Genomic DNA, 23,679 nt, shown 5'->3' on the forward strand with positions numbered 1-23,679 from the left:
CAAATTAAACTATGCTTTCCCATTGATAGTTATGGTAGTTGCCATAGTTTCCAATGCATATTTTGACTGCTAAAATTGTGAATGAGTGAAGGTCCATTTTTCAGGACCATTTCTTTGGCAGTGCGGGCAGGGCGACCTCCCTGGGCGCAGACTGGCGAGCAGAAGAAGGGGGACGCAGGCAAAGGACATAACCACTAGGAAGCTGATGACGCGCAGTACAGCCAAATGGAAGAAGAAATAAGATTACCAGCATGATCACCTTCCTTGACTCCTCCTAGGCTGCCTGGAGTCAGCTTTCTGGGCTCTCTTTGCCTGTGCGTTTTCCTGGTCCCTGCGTCCTCCTGGATGAGTGGCTGGTCACTAGTAAGTAGGCAGATCTACTTGTGACCTGTGGCTGTGTGACGGTCCCTAAAGAGTAAGGGTTTGCGAGTCCACGGGGTGGGCGGGGGAAGGGGTGCAATTTTTACACCCTCGTCCTGGGTGCAATTTAGCCTAGAAACTGCCCTGCTATTTTTACACAGTTATCAGTACAGGAAGACCTCTGTTTGATTAGGGCTATGTTCCAGAAAACAAGAAAAATGCCCACAGCCCACCGTATGAAGGTAAAATCTAGATTTCTTTATTGGTACATTAAAAACATGCTTGTAGCTGATGCGTTTCAGACACACAGGTGCTTAGTCATAGCTCTTGCTCCTAGCTTGGAGCTATGCCAAAGGACCTGTGTGTTTGAAATGCGTCAGCTACCAGCCTGTGTTTTTGGATGTACCAATAAAGCAAACTGGATTTTACCTTCATACGACGGGCTGTTGGCATTTTTCTTGTTTTGTGTTGTCTCGTGGAGAGATTGCCCAGCACTGCTGCTATGTGAAGGGTGTATGTAGCGATCTGCCTGTACAGTTTATTATGTTCCAGAAGCATGGAACTAATTCACATTATTTGCATTTCCTGACTAGTGAATAGCCAGTTGCCTTTTCCCTCCCCCTCTTCTTTTTGTTCCTCTGTCCGGTGAGCAGCTATCCTTTCTGGGAGAGGATGTTGTGACCAAGCTACCGCTCACCTTCTCTCCCACTTATTTTAGGGCAAATGGAGTTAGGTGAGTGGTGCAGACTGTGGGCAAAAGGAAGGCGGTGGGTGTGATTTGGACTGCAGGTTCTATTAAGATTGTGAAGGGTAACCTGCCATTCCTGGGGCCAAACAAAGCAGCAATGCAGCTAAACTAATACAGTAATATATTTATAGCTTTTAACACTTCATACTTCTCTCATTGCGCTTTGGGGATGATGAACTAAAGTTACTAAAAGCTTGCCTGGAATTTTATAGAATCCTTTTTACTAAAAGGTGATGGGCGCTTCTACGATTATCTTCCATGTACAGTATATCTGAATGATACCAACTACTCTGGCCATGTTTGTGTAGTAGCTTTATGTCCCAACCCAGAAAAGCTGCATCTTGCTAACAAGACAGGAGAGTGAGTAGTAGGGATAACCAATGAGATGCAAATACTTCCAAAATTGTTGACCTTTTTATGCAAATATATGTAGCTTGAAAAAGGACCAATCATTTTAAACTTGGCATTTTCAAACTGCATACATTTGCATAAAATGTACATTAATTTGCATCAACTCAGAATAATTTGCATCCCTTTGATCATACCTAGTGAGGAGCAGTGTCCTCCTCAGAACATTTATCCACCATTGCTTTCACAACGCCAGAGACTGGAGCGTTAAAAAGGAACTCCGGTGAAAATAATATAATAAAAATTTCTACAATAATTATGTATAAATGATTTAGTCAGTGTTTGCCCATTGTAAAATCGTTCCTTTCCCTGATTTACATTCTGACATTTATCACATGGTAACATTTGTACTGCTGGCAGGTGATATTAGTGGAAGGAGATGCTGCTTGCTTTTTTGGCAGTTGGGCTCAGCTGTAAACAGCTGTTGTTTCCCACAATGCAATGAGGTTCACAGACAGGAAACTGTCAGAACCATGGTCCTGACATCACACTGTGGGAGGGGTTTCACCACAATATCAGTCATGCAGAGCCCCCTGATGATCCGTTTGTGAAAAGGAACAGATGTCTCATGGGAAAGGGGGTATCAGCTACTGATTGGGATGAAGTTCAATTCTTGGTCACAGTTTCTCTTTAAACCTCTTTCCCTGACCTGCTCTGTCCTATCCCAACCATGATACTTGCTGCTATTTAAAGAGCTCGACGGCTCCAAGAACATTCTTGGCCGTGACCTCAGCAGAGCTAGCAACATTGAACCTGAGCAATCATTGCCCCCTCTAACCAGCGCACGTGAGTTGGTTCAAAAGGGCCCAGACCCAGAAATGGAGGGAATGAGGTCACTTGATCAATTCTTAAAGTGGACCTGAAGTCTTGCACATAGAGAAATGCACCCTGTTGGTATTTAGAGAGTTTAACCTAATTCCCCCTCATCTGTGACTAATCACAACTGTAATTTGATCTCTCAGCTGTGTCAGCTCAGCTGGCTGCCTCAGCAGAGCAGCTAATTTTGTAAACACAGGATGCTAACCCTATGTCTGATCACATGAAAGCAGGAAGTACACACTGCATATTTATTGCATGATTTCAATCAGCTGCAACAAAGAATGGTTTTTCTTTTAATGTTGTTATGCTGTTGCTTATCTTTTAGCGCAGGGAGGAAGTTCTGAGTTCAGGCCCACTTTAAAGTTAGAAAAGCCTCATTCTAAAATCTGCATTGTAACTCCCATGAATTACTGTACAGTCGCCTTCTCTCTTTACATAACTTAGTTGTACTTCAATAAATTCCTTTTGACAAAGGTGGGTGGATGAAGAATTTGGCATTGTTTAAAGGTGCTTCGGACTATTAAACACTTAGCTAAAGGTTGCGATCGTCAATCCAGCATAGCTACCTGCAGCGTAGTCACTGTGGCTTCCTACATTTAAGTGCTGTAGTCAGAGCTGAATTATGAAAAAGAGATGGTGCCTTTCAGGTACTTCTAATGTTAGGAAGAACCTTTGTATGACCGCAACCCTCTTATTCACCCTGCAGCAGCCGGAGAATAATCTATTAAGGTAGAATTTCAACAGTATGAGCGTATGTGCCAGTGGATAGAATAGGGTATACTCACCTCATCCATGGCTGTTTCATTCCTTGCATATCTCACCAGTAAGGGTGGTCACTGAAATGCAAATAATTGGGCTTGCATGCAAGTTTAATGAAAATTACAGGTTTGGAATTGGGCCAGTCCAAATAAACAGGCATTTCCTTTGATTGGTCCAATTCCAAGCTGGATGCAGTTTGCATGCAAGTTGCAATTATTATTATCACTGACTACCTTTATACCTGTGTCTCTATGTCAAATACTGCTGATGGCCACTAGCTCTCTGCACTCACAAAAGAGATTGCGGATGGACTTTTTTCTTCCCCTAGGCCAGCTTTCTTGTTGATCCATGTCCGTGTGCAACAGTGTCCCTCCCATTCCATGTGCAGCTCCTCTGCTTCCATATGTTGGTCCCAATTTGAAGGCGTCTCTTCCATATTGTGTAACCCCTTATCCATGTTTCCCCCGCCCCTTTAGGCAGCAGCTGCCTAAGGCCCGGTCCTTTGTGGCCTTTCCAGAAATATGGCCCTATTTCTAGATGTCACTCTGGAGGACAGATAGTGACTGGAAACGGAGATCTCTGCATGATCACTACTGAAGTGCAGGGAGAAATCGGCTGTCAGTGAAATGGCTAACAGACTTTGGAGGACCTGCTAGCATTCTACCAGGGAAGCGGTAAGGATGACCAATAAGATGACACTAATTCCAAGCTTAGAGAGGAACTATAACCCAGGATTGAACTTCATCCCAATCAGTAGCTGATACCCCCTTTCCCATGAGAAATCTTTACCTTTTCTCGACTAGATCATCAGGGGGGTCTGTATGGCTGATATTGTGGTGAAACCCCTCCCATAGTGTGATGTCAGGACCCTGGTCCTGACAGTCTGCTGTCTGTGAACCTCGTTGCATTGTGGGAAGTAACACCTTTCTTCAACTGCCAAGCAAGCATTCTCTTCGTCTGTGCATAGAACTCTCAGTAATGAACATTCTATACAGATCACGTGGCAGAATGAAAGATGTCACCACCAGTGATACATTTCAGAAGGTAAATCGGGGAGAGGAAATATTTTACAATGGGCAAACACTGACTAAATCTATAAATGAGAAGGTGAGGATCTTTCCCTGCAGATACTTTAGTATTTTAGCTAGAGTTCTACTACTTTTTAAATGGCACTTTAGTTATGCTATAAACGTAGCACAAGAAATGCACTTTCATGAACAATTTCTTAGCGTCATTTGGGTTTTTGGAACTAACAAGAAGCAAACAATATCCATCAGCAGAAGCCAGGCAGATATAAAACAGGCAGAGAGGCACTTTGTCAGGAGATGTTTGGTTGTCAAGTAATGACTTGCAGACAGGCGTATGTGGGGATAATGTACATTTACAGCCAGGTGGTTGGAGGAGCCATTTAAAGAGGAACTCCAGTGAAAATAATGTAATAAAAAAAGTGCTTCATTTTTACAATAATTATGTATACATGATTTAGTCAGTGTTTGCTCATTGTAAAATCTTTCCTCTCCCAGATTCACATTCTGACTTGTATTACATGGTGACATTGTTACTGTGGGCAGATTATGGAGCTGTTTCTAGCTGGTCTGGCTTTAACAGACAGCTATTTCCTGTCTGAACATTGTTACATTGTGACAGTTTGCCCAGAGTACCGTACGGTACCAGAGCCTCTTGTGGGAGGGGTTTCAGCACAAAATCAGTCATACAGCGCCCCCTGATGGTCTGTTTGTGAAAATCATTATTTTTCTCATGTAAAAGTGGGTATCAGCTACTGATTGGGATAAAGTTCAATTCTTGGTCGGAGTTTCTCTTTAAGTGTTGATTGTTGCGATTCTGCATAAAACTTCTACCTTACGTGACAAGCTGTATAAATCATAGCACAGATCTAGCTGGCTCTGTGAGATACACACGTATCAGAGCATCTTTCTGTGGCGGAGCCTGTTTAGCCGAGTGCCCCGCCCTACAGATCCTCTAGTGATTGATGCCAGAGCCTTGTCGGAAGCCCTATTCTAGTAACGCCGCTTATTTCATTCTAGATTGATGATTTGATTTATGCCTGTGACACAGTCCTGCTGTCTTCCAGTAAAAATAATGAAGAAATATGCATCAGGTTTTTTTTTATAAAATGTAAGAATCGTACAGAAAAGCATCAGAATTAGTTTAGATTGTAATGCTCTCAATCATTAGTGCGGTTATGGAATTACGTGGCATGGAGCGAACGTCAGTCAAGGCCAGTAATGACATTTTTAAGGACAGCGAGGGACGAGTGCGGCGGAGAAGACAGGGAAGTAATTTATTTTGGTCTTTGAAATAAGCCGGCGGTTTCCTGCTCACATCTGCTTATTTCATTTACCTGCAATTCTGAATCTCATTTCAGGGTAATAATTTGTTTTGCTGAATTTTTGTCTTAATATTATTAAAAAGCGCCTGGTAGATGATATGGCTGAGGTGCCCCAAAACTGATGGCAAAACAGATATTTGTTTCAGGTCTTGTTAATAATTAGTTTTTGTTTGTTTGTTTTCTTTTTGGTACAAGTCGAGAGCAGGGATGAGCTTGTCATCCATAGTGAAGGCATTTTAATACATCTAACATTGCACAAATTGTTCTAGGCCTATAATAATTGTATTTTTGCTACAAAATGTAAATGGGATATAATATATGAAATGTGGAATTTTAGCTGGAGTGATTATGCTACATGACAACCCCTGCAGTGGGACAATAGCGTAGGTTTCACCACACAAGGCTTTTACAGCCGCGTTCACAGTGGAGTATTGTGGTACGTGTGATGTAAAGGAATCGTAACGCAGAAAGTCGCACTTCAATGTTAAGCCTATGCGATATTAACAATGTGTCCGGTGCAGAGCAGCTCTCCAACACTCCTGTGGCCAGAAATCCTCTGCTTTCGGTTCCAGGGACACGACGCTGCAGCTCTGTTGGCCAGAGTGTCTCGGCACAGAGCGGAGCTGTGGGGGAGAGGCACAGCTGCCCATTGAGAGCTGGGGAAGGGACATTAGGAACGCCCCCAGTGGGCGTTTTGCAGAAGTGGAATGCCCCTTCCCCTTGAGATTGCTGACAAGCTGCATGTCGGCAATCTTAAGGGGGGACAGTATGGCGTGAAAGGGGGGGGGGACAGAGAGTGGTGCATGGGGGACACAAAGCCATGTCATGGACCAGGAAACCTGCCTCTGTGTCTCATCTTCCCCCCTCCAAAACAAGGCAAATTCTGAAAGTAATCGTGTTGTTTGATATAAGTTATCGATGTAACCCATGATATTAATTTTTCATGTTTAACCACTTTTGCATCCAGACCTTGTTTCCCACTTATGGACCAGAGCAGTTTTGACAGTTTAGCTATGTCCTTATTAAATTAGAATTAACTTTATCCCTACTTAAGACACAGAAATGAAATATATATTTTAGGCTTTCATTGTATGCCATTTTTTCCCTCGAGCAACTTTGTTTTCTATGAATTTTAATGGGAAAACGAGGGGAAAAATTGAAAAAAACACATTATTTCTCAGTTTTACCAAATCCAGTTTAAAAATAAAAAGTGCTACTATAGATAAAAAACACACATTTTGTTTGGCTATTCTTACCGCTTATCACAAAACTTAGATTATGTTCCTGTCACAATTTATGGTGAAGATATTTGATTCTGAAATAATGCTACAGAATGTATTTTTCACTAGGAACTGAGAAAATAAAAGTATTTTTAATGGTAAAAATCAATCCCATTCGCTCAGGAAACATATATTCCTGTTCACCAATTAGTGCTGCATCAGTGCTGGAAGTGTGCACAGGAGCAAGCCCAATCCTGCACAGCACTGCTTCTGCTACAAGACGTATATCTACTGATATTTCCAAAAGTATGTAGATCTACGGCCTCATGGCTTAGATGAAGTCACAGGGGACGTAGATATACTGCAGTGGTGGATAAAGTGGTTAAAATTTAATTTTGTGTAGCTGTGCTTGTTGCATCTCTATGCCCTTGTTCAGACAGAAAAATAACCTCTAGAGCTGGACCTAGTTAAGGTCATATCTAGGAGAACTCACGGAGAAGCATGTGATTTGTTTATTTACAAAGTTCTGATTTGCTGTCACCACATCCTGCTTTAGTACATGATCATGACTAGCAAATCAGAGACCTGCATATCTCTCACCTGACCAAACTGATTGCATGCTTCCATTACTAGTTACCTGTGTTAATGACTGAAAATCTCTCATGCTTTCTTCCTCTGAACTGCAAAGTCTTATCGCCTAATATGGACTTATGATTTTTGCTGTAATACAAGGATTCTGGGAAATGTAGTCTGGCATCTGTTTCTTTTTCCTGCTTTGTGTGTCAGGTGATCTCTCTTGGCTGACACACCCAGCAGCAGAATCCAGAGAGGAGAGAATGTAATTTGTACTGCAGGGCTTGGCACATTAAAGAAATATTCTTCCCACCCCTTTACTATGTACACTGTGTATTTATTCACTTATCCTGATTGCTATTGAACATTTGCCTTGTTCGTTCTGGGCTGTAAAGTTTAATTATTTTCAGTATAACACAAAGAAAGTATGTAACGCTTGCAAACTATTTTGTAAGGTTTGTTGGTTCACAGTCCAGCTTTGATCAGAAGATCTGAGGATAGAAATGTGGGAAATAACATTGCTTTTTTTGTCAGATCTAAGCTCTGTGGTGTTCATCTTGTTCCTGGATTCGCAATGAAGCGAGACACTCGCCTGGAACAAGTGCTCAGCCATTTAGGACTGAGAATTCTGAAGTTCTTTTGTGTGTGTTTATGTAGGTCATCGTCGCTGTGTACTGTACGATGACACTTCTAGGCTTTTCTTCTCTGATTACCTGAACTGAGAGGGAGGCGGACAGTACCATTGTTTACACACAAGTGCTGGTTGCCTGACTGTGGCACTGATAATAACCTGCTGCTACTGTGTTCTGAATCGCTGACCCAGAAGGAGTATGCAGATCTGGTGTTCTGCTTCCACTGGCTGAATGCATGTTTCAGTCGTGTGACTCAAACTCTATTAAAGCCAAACAATCAGCATGCAAGCCAAACAACTGTCATTTTTAAAAGAAAATAAAATACTGCAAGCGCCATAGGGTTCTTAATTCGAATCAGGAAAAAAGGGCGCAGGCGCCCTTATGGAAAAAATGGCACCGCCATAGACGTCTATTACAAAAGCCACGATTTGCAGCAAAGAATGGAAATTTGGGTGCATGGCAGTGATAGCTATCGGGTGCCGAAATGTACTTTGTTTGCTGCAAAACACGGCTTTTATAATGGCCCCGATATGCGGTAAAGAAGATAAATGTTGACGCTCGGTGGCACATGATTAGCAGCAAACAAGCTGAAGTTCGGCTCCCATAGGCATCCGATAGAATCCCTGCCACCCACGATTTTATTGAAGAAAATTTAGCTAGTTTGCCGCTAATTGCAGCTTTGCGGTGGCGCCACCGGGCACCCAAGTTGAGTTTTCTTTGCGGCAGAGGAGGTTAAGGTTTAGGCGGGGTGGGGTACATGGGATTAGGCACCACCAGGGGCGGTCTTGAGGTTAGGCACCCCTGGGGGGGGTCTTAGGGTTAGGCACCACTGGGGGGAGTGTCTTAGGGTTATGCACCATGGGGGGAAGGGGGTTTCTTAGGATTCAGCACCAACTGGGGAGGACTTAGGGTCAGGCACCACCTTGAGACATGGGGATCTTAGGGTTAGGCAATGGGAGGGGAGGGAGAAGGGGGTCTTAGGGTTGTTAGGTACCACCTGGGGGGGCGGGGGGTGGAAGTTAGGCATCTGTAGAGGGAGGGTTCTGTGTGAGAGTAGGGTTAGGTTTAGCCATAGTAAAATATCAATAAGCATTACAGATATTTTACTATCGGAATCCAGCAGTAGAATATCGATAATTTAAGCGATATTCTACTAGGGGTAATGCCCTGCGCTCTTTTTTTCCAGGCACCTTTTTTTCATGTATTCTTGTGAATTACAGTTTCCTTTAACAAGAGCAGTGAAACTATCTGGGCTTCTGCCCTTACTGGTTAATTTTAAGGCTTCTTTCTCCACTATGCACATTGTGATGAGATTGCTATGCAGATGCTGCATTTTAGCCCCAAATGCTAATGACTTATACGCTGAAGCATTCATCAGCCTAAAAAGCGCAGCACAGAGCACTTCTTGTCAAAAGACTGAATTTACTGCCGTCGATTACAAGTATTTGGATTTATGTACACCGTAGTCCACATCCTAGAAATCTGTTATTTAGGAAATGAAATATTAATCAGACAAAATATACAGCTGTAAAAATGCAACAAAGTTATATTTACATAGTTAAAAAGCATGATTACCGTATCGGGCCTGCAGACTAGAAAAGGGTACCCAGAGGCATGTTCTAATTAAAGCTTCAGTCCGCTATAAAGCACCTTTCATTTGTAGGCGGAGTCTGTCACCTCCTGGCTCCTTCACTGCAACACCTCTTCTGTTTTTGGTATCGTTTTCAACCATCCTGGCTGCCATAGGTGCAAATGAGGAAGAACTTGTATACTAAAGCTAGTCTGTGGTAGAATCGGAAGAAGCAATAGAAACATAACAGATGACTGGGTAGTGTACTGGTCAAGGGCTCTGCCTTTGACATGAGACCAGGGTTCAAATCCTGGCTAGGGTCCGTTCCTATTCAGTAAGAAGTCCTTGGGCAAGGCTTCCTAACACTTCAGGGTGGCCTCTTGAGCGCGTCCCAGCAGCTGCAGCTCTTGAGTGCTTTGAGTCCAACAGGAGAAAAGCGCTATACACATGTTAGGATTATTATTATTTTTTCAAACTGTATTGCAGTCCTAGCTGCAGAGAAGAAAGCTGCTAGTATGGTGAAGAAATGGCTCACTCTACCCTCTCTACAGATAGGACATGCTGCAGATGGTGAATAATTTACAACAGTGCTAACATAGTCAATGCTAGCCTAAGTAGTTTTAAATCATTTCTTTTCATTTTATGTGCCCTCTAAAGTGTACCCGAGGCTATATGTTACATGATGAGATAAACCTGTATGTATAGTGCAAAACATATTAATAACTAGGCTGTTTTAATTGCTGTATTTTGCTGCCTGAAAGAGTTAATTTTCAGGCATGGATGTGACGGCTTCTGTCTTGTGGGGAATATAGTACACATCACTGATAAGCAGATTACAACCATAAAAGTTTTCCTGGCAGTATACTACTTCTGAGAGCTGGAGGAGATAAAAAAAAAAGTCAATAGTTCATGCATTTTAACTCTTGGAAGCTTAATAGACTGCCACTGAGCAGAGGCAACAAAACATTCAATTTGAAAATGTTGAAATACAAAATTATGGTAAACCATGGGATATCTAAAAAACACATCATTTTTAGGAGTAGGAGGATAAATACAACTGTTTATCTCAGCAGTTTATTTTCACCTCTGATTCACTTTAAAAAATATTTTTAATAATAATTTGTTAGAAAAATCATGTTCCCTTAACAAACAGGTCTTCCTTTGGTCTTTTAACTATAGCTCAAAGAAAAACCATGAGTCAAATCGTGTTCTGTAAGTTAACATTTGCCTATTTAATCATAAGGGTGTTTTTTTGTTTAATTGACTTGAATTGCATCTATAAATTGAGATTTAGATATGCATGCCGTGTGTTCAGCGGTAATTGTCATTGTGTCATTTTACACAAATAGCTTTTATTTACGAACTTTTGATAGAAAAGGTGATTCAAGCTTCAACTTTTAACTGTAGCCTGAGTGTGTTACTGATTGCGCTAAAATAGGGCTGGCTTTTTGAAACTGCGCTGTTTGTGGACTTGTTCAAAGCTTTTATTGATGTATTTCCTTTGAAAGAATCCTGTGTTAATTTATTCATAGAATGCTGAGCTCAAATTCCATAAGGACATAGCAATATATTCAATATTTAGGGGTGGACAGATTCACTGGAATAGATTAACACTAGAATGGGCTGGTAAGCAACCTCAACATGTTACTTATTGTTCTGATCTTTGGTCCAGCAAACAATCAACTAACACGCAGGTAAATCCATTTTCTAAAATGTTTCTTTAGATCACCTGCAGGCTCAGCGGTGCTGTAAGAGGGATTGTGTGCCCTGTATTAGAGTGGAATAAAACTCTATCATAACATTTAATAAACATGTGTTTCCCTATGTTTTATTTACCCATACAATTATCATATAGGGTTTTGTGCACAAGTGATATTGTCTGTGTGCAAATTCCCAAAGTACAGTTTATCTGCTCTGAAAGCTGCCAATGCTTTTTATTGCATAGCTGCTATATTTATATATCAAAATCTATCTAGTGTTCACTTTTCAGTTGCACACATACTGGTACTAGAAGCCGAGAGAGAGTTCAGTGTCTGCATTTTGCTAATGGTTACTGAATGTATCTGACAAAGGAATGTAAACAAAATATGTTATCACCTCTTTGGAGGCAGCCAGAAGCTTTTCACTGAAGCAAGGAGCTTTCCACTGAAGAACAAAGTGCCGTGTTTAACTGTATGAATGCTGTTCTGCTACAATTTTTTTGTGTAGTAGTAGATTTTATGCTGCACATAATGTCTTAGGGCAAAGAGGGAATGCTGAGTTTAACACCACTTTAATTATGTGCAACTGTGAGCTAGTAGGGTTGCCTTATTAAGGCAGGTGAAATTATGCAGGAGTTTTGTTTAACCTCCTTGCCAGTTATCCCGAGCTCAGCTTGGGGTAACCTGCGCAGGAGGATTTCTCAGGCCCCGCTGGGCCGATTTGCATATTTTTTTTTATTGTACGCAGCTAGCACTTTGCTAGCTGCGTGCATATTCCGATCGCCGCCGATTCGCCGCTTCCTGCCGCTTTGCGCCACACCCCCTCCAGACCCCTTGCGCAGCCTGGCCAATCAGTGCCAGGCAGCGCTCAGGGGTGGATCGGGATTCCCTCTGACGTCCCGACGTCCATGACGTCATCCCGCCCCGTCGCCATGGCAACCGGGGAAGCCCAGCAGGAAATCCCGTTCTGAACGGGATTTCCGGCTTACTCTGATCGCCGGAGGCGATCGGAGTGGCTGTGGGGATGCCGCTGCTCAGCGGCTATCATGTAGCGAGCCCAAACATATCTATAGTGACCCAAGCAAATCTCAGAAAAGAATGAGCAGTGGGGAACTCTTCTGTTCCAGGAAACAGGAGGATAGACACAACTGAGCTCTTGATGTTGAAAGTTTCTATCTTATATGTTTGTTATGCAATATTTTTTTATTAACGTGTGTCATTAAGAGCCCATCAGAAAAGTATGTCAGGTGGTGTACAGCCTGTGGGCTACTGAAGGTTGTCTAGGACACTCAAATTTCTGTGGTTGCACCAACTAAGAGAATACAACATTTTCCTGGTATTCCAAGAATCACAGGACAGGATAAAATAAGCAAGACCAGGAGCCAGATGGTGCCGTATCTCTGGACAAAAGCAAAAATCTATTAACCCTTGGCACTCTCGCATGTAAATGTTCAAACAAATGCATTCACAGATTCGCTCATCCAGGCACAACTGTCATCCCCACAGCTAAGTTTAAAGCCAGCGTTTTAGTTCACAGAAGAATGCAGTCTTATGCTTAGTGACCTATACTGCGCAGAACTACCCAGATAAACATAGGTGTCCTATCTCTGGCCCTGTAACATGCATAGTGCAGACATGCAAACACATTCATTGCATCAAACCTATCAATGGATTAGGAGCACACATCCTAACTTCCTCTCCTGGGAAAGACAGTGCATCTTACCAATCGCACAAGGGAGCTAACGTTATGTGTCCATGTGCACCATGCACATACACCAGCATAAGCTGTGTGCATGCTGACAAACATATACAGGGGAAGGAGGGAGTGTACTGAATTAGACCCTAGCCACAGGGGTCAGTAACAAGAAAAAAATACATATATCCAGGCACATCGCCTCTAGTTAGGACATTAAATAAGTTATTAAGGAAAGGGAGGTGCTAAAGGGGGTGTGGCTAGAAAACAGCATAAATCTATTAACCCTTCACACTCTCGCATGCAAATGTTCAAACAAATGCATTCACAGATTCACTCATCCAGGCACAACTGTTATCCCTACAGCTAAGTTAATGTTAGTGAATCTGTGAATGCATTTGTTTGAACATTTGCATGCGAGAGTGCGAAGGGTTAATAGATTTTTGCTGTTTTCTAGCCACACCCCCTTCAGCACCTCCCTTTCCTTAACAACTTATTTAATGTCCTAACTAGAGGCGATGTGCCTGGATATATGTATTTTTTTCTTGTTACTGACCCCTGTGGCTAGGGTCTAATTCAGTACACTCCCTCCTTCCCCTGTATATGTTTGTCAGCATGCACACAGCTTATGCTGGTGTATGTGCATGGTGCACATGGACACATCACGTTAGCTCCCTTGTGCGATTGGTAAGATGCACTGTCTGTCCCAGGAGAGGACGTCAGGATGTGTGCTCCTAATCCATTGATAGGTTTGATGCAATTAATGTGTTTGCATGTCTGCACTATGCATGTTACAGGGCCAGAGTTAGGACACCGATGTTTACCTGGGTACTTCTGCGTAGTACAGGTGACTAAGCATAAGGATGCATTCTTCTGTGAACTGAGACCCCGGCTTTTAACTTAGCTGTAGGGATAACAGTTGTGCCTGGATGAGTGAATCTGTGAATGCATTTGTTTGAACATTTGCATGCGAGAGTGCGAAGGGTTAATAGATTTTTGCTGTTTTCTAGCCACACCCCCTTCAGCACCTCCCTTTCCTTAATAACTTATTTAATGTCCTAACTAGAGGCGATGTGCCTGGATATATGTATTTTTTTCTCTGGACAAAAGGGTGTATAAATCCTTAGAAATTGATAATTACAAAGGTGGGCTGCAATAACTTGCAACCACCTCTGGAGCCTGTGGGGAGGTGACTTCCCAACTAGGTATTTCCAAGTACTGTAGAACAGGCAGTCATGCAGCACGATTCTCCCACGGTGGGAGAGCCCGCCACAGTAAAACTGCACCACACCAAAGCCCTTTTAACATTACTCTTTTGCAGACAGCGTAGAGGTAATGTGTTCCCTGCTGGACAGGAAGTATGTCACCAGGTTTCCTGATGGTCTGTGCATGCTCCCCACACCGTGCTCCATCGTTCACACTCACTGCGTTGCCATAGACTTGCATTACTGCATAATCCTTGTGGTAGGCATGGATCATGTGGTAATGCAGGGATGCTGTTGGGGTGGATATGCAGTGAATGAACTACAGCTGTTGCAGCGCATTGCGGAATTATGAAAGTCTCCACAGACTTTCATTGACTTAGTGGCCTCTAGCGGTAGAATTACTTACAGCACAGCCATAGTGTAAAAGAGCCCTGAAGGTCAAGCCATAAAAACTATAACCTCACCAAATGCACTATTGAAGGCGCCCAGTATATACAAATTGTTAAAAAACAGTTTAATAAAGAAAAGCACTGAAGAAAGTTTATTGGAGCACTTAAAATGGGCAATAGACAATTCGTTTCAGGGATCAGGCCCCCTTCTTCAGGTCAATCTCACAGGAGTGCCTACAGTAAAATATACAAAATGTAAAGCTCATGTTATTACAGTAGAGAGGAAATTCTGAGTTTAGTTCCACTTTGAGGGTTGTGGGTACCTTTTAAGCAAAGACACATTAAATGGTATGGCCAGTAACATCCTGTACCAGGTCCAAAATTCCACAACATTTTATAGATTTTGATGGCTGAGTAATCTTAACTTTAAACGCACTTACTGGTACCCAGGACTATTGTAAGCTTCTACTATAAAAGCATTATAAAAGCCATAATGCAAAAAGTTTCACCAGATGTTATACAGTAGGTGCATGGTATGTCCGTACCTGCCCACGCATTATACATCTGTGTTATTGCTACTTGTCTTTTTACTCTAAATATAAAGTCATATATCACTGTATATGCTCTGAAAAGCAGGGCTGTGGAGTCAGTACAAAAATCATCCGACTCCAACTCCTCAGTTTATGAAACCACCGACTCAAACTCCGACTCCAGGTACCCAAAATTGCTCCGACTCCACAGCCCTGCTGAAAAGTGTGCATGTTGTCGTCCTTGATATTAACCTCCCTAGCGGTATGGACAGAAATGTCCGTTCAAAAAAACATGCTGTGAACAGTATAAACATGCATACACATCAATACTCTCCTGCACTGTATACTAGACCCTTGCTTGACACATTTTGGCAAGTTACAGGGGAAAAAAAGTTTTACAAATATATTTTATCACTGTTTGCACAGAAATCCTGGGGAAATTGAACGCTGGGAAGGTTAAGCAGACTTTGCATGTGTTAAGTAATATTTGTGAATTTGAACATGGAGAATGAGTAAATGGATAGATTTAAGGCATCTGTGCATGCATTGGTCTTGTTAAGAAATTTGGTATTTGGAGAGTTTGACAGAGTAAATACACTGATATCAGTTCTTTATTTTTTATCTGCAGATTTATTATGGGAGATTTGTCTGATTCTGAAAGTGATGTTTCTGAACAGCCCAAGGACTTTGAGTTGCATTGGGCTGATGAACAGCAGAAAGCATTCAGCCACGGTACAGAACTGGTTCCTTGGTATGTTCTATCAATCAGAGCTGATGTCTACCAGTTCCTTCTGCAAGGAGTGACAGTTATCCGCTACGACCAGGAAACCCATATTTCCGTTCGTTGCTTTCTTCAGCTTCAACCAGACAATAGTACACTAACTTGGACAAAACCCTCCACAACTTGCCTTGCGAACGCTAAAAATAAGCTAGGTATCCCCGGTAGCGCTACAGAGACCAAGTTTCAGTTTCTGGCCAATGCTGGAATAAGTGGACTCACAGATGGCTTCTTGGACTTGTTCTCTGTGAAGGCTGTTTATATGGGACATCCGGGCATCGATATACACACCGTGTGTGTTCAAAATAAACTTTGTAATATGAACGTGGAAGAAAATGGTGTCACACTGCTTTATGGACTACACACTACTGAAAACAAGCTGATGCACTTTGTAGCTCCAAAGTACACAGCTAAAACGATCTATGATGGATTGCTGGAGTTAACCAAAGCTGTTCGGAAGATCAAACACTTCCCCGATCAGAGACTGCAGTGGCTGAGGAAGCAGTATGTTAGTCTCTACCAGGTAATTTCCTTATCTTGTTATTTAAACTGTTTATAAGATGATACTATTACATGAAATCATATTGGTTTGTGCTTTCCATTGATTTTTTTTTTTTTTTGTTCTTTTCATTTTCATCTGAAATTTAAAACCCGCTGTTAGAGGTCAGTTGGTATTGGGAAGGTCAAATATGGCAAATGAAACACTTCAGTAAGGCCTCTTTTCCGCTTGTAGGTAAAATAACTGCTTGTCAGCTGCTGCTCTTCCCCCATGGAGTTGCATCTGAGCACGGCGGTTGCTATGCACAGACACGACATGAGTTCTTTTTTTGCTGCCGGGAATCAAACCAGACACGTGGTGTTACCAAACCCTGCCATTGGATTCTGTGCAATTGCAGCCAGATGGCGCTTGTGGCTAGCAGCCAGGCTCGGCAAACGAGCAGTTAACCATCCGTGTAAAAGTGGCCCAAGAAACCAACACCACCCAAAACCTGAATGCTTGGATCCAGGCTCTTACTTCAGTGAGATAGGGCAGTAAATAGTTTCCTTTGTCTCCATGTGGATCACAGGACTTCCAACATCGTTGGTTAGGGCTTAGTTAAGATTGTAGGAAAAAAGGACATGTCCTTCCAGCTCAGCACAGTGATATAGTAGATGGCTTTCTCACCCTGCAGTGGTAGGGTACTTGGTTCAAAGCTGGGTCAGTACACTCTCTGCATGGAGATTATACACTGTCAAAGCAAAGGTCACACAATCTAATATTTTGTTGCACCACCTTAAGCTTTGACTATAGTGTAACTTTGCTGTGGGTATGTTTCAATGAGCTTCTGCATTTGGATACGACGGGAGAATTGAATCACTGTGCAAATTCTCCTCCAACACATCCCACAGACTCTCAAAGGGGTTAAGGTGTGGACTGTGTGGAGGCCAATCCAAGTGTGGTGTGAACATGACGTCTCATGCTCCCTGAACCCCTCTTTCACGTTTTGACCCCAATGAATCCTGACATGGTCATCTTGGAGTATGCCAGTGCCATCAGGGAAGAATAAATTCACCAATGGTATTATGGAAGCACTGAAGAACATATAAATACACAATTATGATACGGCTTGGTGAAAACTTTATTTTACGCCAGTTCTGAAAAACATGGTATACCAAATTTGGATTTAAATGGTCAATATTAAATGTTGATGCTCAAGAGAAATCTTTAGTATAATCTATTTCTCTGTTCCATGCTAAAAGTAGATTTTCATTTTTAATTCATAAACTGTATCATACTTATGGAGGACTGTACATTCCGGTAAGGGGCAGGAGCAGTAATGGCGCCATAGCTATGGGTGCTAGGGTGAAACAGTCCTGCCGCTGCTTCGTGTGATTTCTTGTCGGGGGGTGGTAATATCGCCAGAGCTATGGGTGCTCGTGTCACGCAGAAAAGTGAGTTTGTTACGAATAATGAAGTCCATGCGCCATATTTATACAGCCATCACCCGCATCGATGATATTTACACTGTGGTCTATGGTGGCACCACAATTACTAGTTGGGCCTGTGTGCCATAACTAAGTAGTCCCAACCAATCCCAGAAAGCTATGTAATCTAAAAGTGTAGTCCAGAAATGGTATATGGGCAATGCACAGGATAGGTATTTTCTAGATAAGATGAGAAAGTATTTCCTGAGAGAATGTATTGAAACACAGCCTGAGTGTCACAGCTGCACCTTTATTAAAGCGGTATTGTCACCATAAAAATCAAATGCCAATAGAGTGTATTAAAGCTGACCAAAACCAAAATTTGTTTTAATTCAAAATATTTAGTTGCACTACTCTGACACATACAAAGATAAATGAACACTCCTTCAAGCCTATGAGCATTTCAGTGCATACTTTTCACCCTTCTCTTTTCATAACTAGGATTATACTGGGGGCAGCCATTAGCAATTCCTCCTTTGCCGAACACCACCTACTCCAGCAGTCTGCCGGATTCTGTCCCAGCAATATGAAAGGAAGGGAGGGGTTCCTCCAATAAATGCAAAATATTTTATATTTGTCATCATGCAGCTGAAAAAAGACTGCTATTTATTATTATTATAATTTAGAAAATAGATTTTATTTCTGAAATCTTGTATTTTTAATTTGGGTCCACTTTAAGTGATAAAGATGCTAATCTTGCATTCAAAACTTGCAAAACTTTTTCTGCTGTTATGGTTTGTAGTTGTCACATACTTTAGGAGCACTAGCCCTAGTGCCAAACAGTGCCAAAGAGTTGAATGCTGGGAGTTCTTTTTATCTATAATATATTCCTCCTCTTCCATTTATTTCCCTGCCTAGTTGCTTATCAGAAACACCCTCTGATTACTTGTGTTTACAAGCAAGGCTGAGGTGACTCAGTGAATAAATTTGTAAATTAAAAAATGCAGTGCAGTTGTTAGTATACACCTCAGTGGGAGTTTCTGAAGACTCTGGGAGGAGGGCAGCTAATGAATACACAGTGAGCAAGAGAAGGGAGTGGGGAAAACAAGAGTCAGGGAGGATATGATGTCAGCATTCGCTTGGCAAGATGGCCACTGCCTAGAATAGAATTTTCTGCTTTTCCTTTATAAAATTCACATGAATCATTACGTGCATAGCACAATACATCTGTTATGTAAGTAGAAGTAGTATTTATCTACTTATATATGTGTTTTTTATTTCTAGGTTAGCATGGGTGTCGCTTGTTCTTTAACCTCCCTGGCGGTAAGCCCGAGCTGAGCTCGGGCTATGCCGCACAGGGGGATATCTCAGCCCCTGGTGGGGCGATTTTCACCATGTAAAGTGCTGTGCGCGCAGCTAGCACTTTGCTAGCTGCGCGCACAGCTTGATAGCCGCCGCTCTGCGGCGATCGCCCGCACGCAGCGGCAGAAGAGCCCCCCCCCCCGCCAGAGCCCTGCGTCCATGACGTCATGCCGATCGTCGCCATGGCGACAGGAGAAGCCAAACAGGGGAACGCGTTATATATGCGCTCCCCTGTTTGCTATTGTTGCCGGCGGCGATCGGACTAGAGGGCCACATGCGCCCTCTAGTGGTGTTTCATGTAGCTACCACTCTGGTAGCTTTACATGAAACAAAAAATAAAATTAAAAAAAAAAGTTTTTTTTACCATTTGAAAAAATAAATTAACCGCCAGGGAGGTTAATAGGCAAACCAATGATTTTAAATGAATTTAGTTATTTATCTTAATGTTGAATAAAATGTTACACTACAAATAAACCAGTACAGTAGTAGCCTTGTTGCCCAGTGTGCAGAGTTTCAAAGGTTACAAATACATGACACCTAAAGTGAGAGTGCTGCTATATGTATTTCCTTTTAAACAATACCAGTTGCCTGGCTATCCTGATGATCGTCTGCTTCTTCTACCTTTCTTTATAGACTCTGAACAAGCATGCAGACCAGATGTTTGAAGTTTGACTGCATTGGCTGCATGCTTGTTTCAGGTGTGTGATTCAGCACTACTGATACATGAAAGATCAGCAGGTCTTCCAGGCAACTAGTATTGTTTAAAAGGAAGTAAATATAGCAGCCTCCATATCCCTCTCACTTTAGGTGTCCTTTAACGCACTATCCTCAAGCTTGAAACTTTTTTTTTCTAACTCTTAAAGTGGATCCGAGAACTTTTACTCATTGCATAATTGTGTTCCTTTCCTATTGTTTATAGGGCATTCCTCAAGCTAAATACTTGTTTGTTTTTGTTTTAATACTCGAATTCCCTATAAACTAAACAAGCCTCGCCCACAGTTTTTCAGAGAGCCTTGGCAGTAGCAAGGGCTCAAGGGAGCTGAGTCTGGGCAGGAGGAGGGGGAGGTATTACTAGCCAGAGATTTCAGAGGCAGAGGGGAGGAGGGGGGATTAGGTTTTTTTCACAGAAGATGCAGATGAGCTTGCCTGCCCATACAGCTTGGGAATCATTGCTGATGGCAGCTCTACTTTAGATCTCAGATTGCGGGTTCAAGTTTGTCATAGGCCCACAGATGTTTTGTACACTGTGTGCCTCTGAGGAAGCGGCTGTTGGCCGTGAAACACGTGGCATTTCTTGATGTGAAGTGAAGGTCTGATGTTATGTCCATATGTATGATCCGCAATTTGAAGAAATAATGTATGATGAATAAACAAGAAAACTTTGGTTCATAAAAAACCCCGTTGTTGAGTGTATTGAACTTGAGAACTCTTCCTGAGGATGTGTGGTGCTTTCCATATATGGATAGGTTTCAGTTCTGATAAAGCATGTATGAGAATGTCATGCCTGTTTGTGCTGAAGAAAGCTTGTAATATAATAATCGGGAATATCTTTTTTATCAATGAAGGAAAAAACTAAAAAAACATTGAGTCCTTTTTGATGTGATCCACTTCACTTCAAACAACTCACTATATTCATAGAAAGGACTATAAAGTATACATGAAGCACAAAGTCTTGCAATTCTTCTGGTACAAAAATATCCAAAAATCTTTATTGACACAAATACAAAATTTCTTTTGGTTAAAAAAGAGAAAAAGATCTCTATAGGATGCTCCTCATTGGCATATATAATCACAGGAATTTGAATAATAATTAGTAGTAAAGGCTTAAAGCATTCAGCAGAATATTAATGGGCAACGACACGCTTGTTTCGGGCAATAAATGCCCTTCATCAGGCCACTGTATAAGCACTTTCTATAAATCCTGTTGGCAGCACATGGTAGGAGCAAGGAACAAAAGTTATGTCTGACCAAGCAGACACATATCACACTATCCTGACGGCAGGTATAAGGATAACCAGGCAGCTAGAAACAGGGGTTTTGCTGAAGAAAGCTTCAAAGAGGTCTTTAAGACTCTAAGTGGGGTATAAGAATCAGAATCGGATTTATTCGCCAAGTACAATGGGGTTGTTGTACCTGGAATTGGTTTTGGCACATACAAGGGCAGTGATGAAACAATATAAGCAATAAAATAAGGCAATAAAAACATACGCTGTAAGCCATGATCTAAATCCGGAGTCTTCAACTGTGGCAAGTAGATATGGTTACCCATCCCATCTACATCTGTACTTCTATTAGATTTGCCCAACCCCCAACTAACACTGAGGAACCCTATTTTTATTTTCTTGGACCCCTGAAGTTTCAGCAATATCGCGTTGGGGCTTCATGTTTAACAAGAATCAAATGTGCAAATTTGAACCATTAATTTGTGTGTGTGTGTGTGTGTGTGTGTGTGTGTGTGTGTGTGTGTGTGTGTGTGTGTGTGTGTGTGTGTGTGTGTGTGTGTGTGTGTGTGTGTGTGTGTGTGTGTGTGTGTGTGTGTGTGTGTGTGTGTGTGGGGGGGGGGGGGGGGGGGGGGGGGGGGGGGTTGCTTTTGAAAATTGTAGAACGGAAGGGTTAGCAACTTTTTGGTTTTTATTGCTTCATGTGTCTTCATCGGAGAGACATTCCCTTACTTCCTGTTTCTGATGCCTCTGTGGAACTTTGTGGCCTTAATATGACATCTGATAGTCCAGGGGAAAGGAACAGCAATAAAAAATGTTCAGTGATTTCCAATGTTTTATTTGCCGCCACTGTTGGATACATTTTCCTACTCCTACCAGATAAGGACACAGGACTGCAATTAAAAAAACACAAATGAGGCTCTCACGCAGGGGTCTCAAACTCAATTTACCCGGGGGCCGCAGGAGGCAAAGTCAGGATGAGGCTGGGCCGCATAAGGGAGTTCACGTGTTCCCGCCGCAAAACGAGGGCTGCAGAGCCCCCAAATCACCCCGGGGGCAATCCGCCGGCATTTCCTGGAAGGGGCAGAGCTTTCAGCTTCAGCTCTGCCCCTCCTGACGTCAATCGCGGCGGATCGCCACCTCTGCCCGCCCCTCTCACTCTTCCTTCTCAGAGAGGGGCGGGGGAGAGGCGGCGATCCATTCGGCGATTGACGTCAGGAGGGGCAGGGCTACAGCTGGAAGCTCTGCCCCTCAGCGCAGTCGTGGATGTTTGCGCGGGGGATTTGGGGGTCTGCAGCCCTTGTTTAGCGGCGTGGATGCGGCGGATTACTTGGGAGCACTGAAGCGAACTATAAGGTAAAATGGGCAAATATAGTTCGCTTCCATGTCTCTTTTGCTTTTGCCTGCAGGCAGCGCCGGTTTAAGCAACAATGGGGCCCCAGAGCAAAATAAACCTGCCCTCCCTTCCCCAACAGATACCCTGGAACAAAAATCGGCATTAAGGGACCTTTTTTTGCAGCTGGTATAGTCAGGGTGTAAAGGCCCCAATCGGTCGGAGCTCCACATTCTGGCTACCCCAGCCTGCATGGGGGACAAGGGGTTAAAAAGTTTCAGGAGGGGGGACCCCACATATTTTTTTTTTTAAATTCCCACACTCTAAACATAAAAATTTTTTGGGGAAAATAGGAAAAAATGCCAGGGATCTTCATACAGCCATATTGCGGCTGTATAGCGATCCCTGGCCAAAGCGCTGCGGCTGCGTATGGACCCCCTGGAAACCCTGTCAGGAAATGTATTGCTCTTTCTTTTGATACATGTAAAATTACACTACCGTTAGGCTTGCTACTAAAAGTGACATTTACCGCATTTAAAAGTATACTATTTTCCTTTGAAACTTTAAAATCGATTTTCTCAAAAACTATAAGGTCTTTTTGAAAAATTGTTTTTTTCCTCTTATTCCTAATGATCTCCTTAACATATCCTGCAAATTTAGGGTTTCTAGCATTTAAGGTGGATTTGCTATTAACCATTAAAGTCGGCGGTGTTTTAAATGTGTATTTTTTCCTTTGCAACTTTAAAATCGATTTTCTCAAAAACTATAAGGCCGATTTGAAAATTTTTTTTTCCTCTTGTAGCCACTGGGGGGCCCTACAAGCTCTGGGGCCCTGGGGCCACAAAATATTGTATCGAGGGCCGCAAATGGCCCGCGGCGCCGCGAGTTTGAGACCCCTGCTCTAACCCTCACCACATTATCGAAAACTACAATAAATATTTTTCTTGGATTGGGATTTATATACCTGCTTTGATACACTGTTTATGTTTGATTTCTGAATGCAGGAGGACAACCGATTTGAAGGACCAACATTAGCACAAGCTGTGGAGCTTTTTGGAGGCCGTCGATGGAGCACCAGAAATACAAAACACAGCAACCTTAAACCAAAAGCACTGAAAAGCCAAACGTGCAGCGTAACAATACTCTGGGGATAAACACTGCCAGAAAAAGAAGAAAGTACTTATGAGGGTATAACATTCTGCTGTCCCTGATTAATCACTGTATTAGCATTTTCATGAGAATTTGTAACATTTGCATTGTAGTCTGCCTCTCCTACTTTTATCACCAACTGACATTTTTATGTAGCTTTGTGGGTTTTGTCTGGAAAAATAGAGCTTGTATTTTTCCCTAGATTAGCTGTGGTAATTAAATAACCTGTTTTTATTGTGCATTTATCTAAGAAACC

At 42.4% G+C, this 23,679-nt stretch overlaps 1 protein-coding gene across 1 annotated transcript in view; it reads left to right on the top strand.

Annotated features, from left to right (window-relative positions):
• Nucleotides 1–23,679, top strand: part of PLCE1 (phospholipase C epsilon 1) — a 465,913-nt gene that overhangs the window by 331,134 nt on the left and 111,100 nt on the right. The window contains 4 exon segments of the mRNA XM_068255587.1: nucleotides 15,585–16,257; nucleotides 23,279–23,374; nucleotides 23,377–23,431; nucleotides 23,434–23,462. Coding sequence (XP_068111688.1) covers nucleotides 15,585–16,257; nucleotides 23,279–23,374; nucleotides 23,377–23,431; nucleotides 23,434–23,462 — 853 coding nt within the window.

This window comes from Hyperolius riggenbachi, chromosome 10 (genome assembly GCF_040937935.1).
Source record: "Hyperolius riggenbachi isolate aHypRig1 chromosome 10, aHypRig1.pri, whole genome shotgun sequence".
NCBI lineage: Eukaryota > Metazoa > Chordata > Amphibia > Anura > Hyperoliidae > Hyperolius > Hyperolius riggenbachi.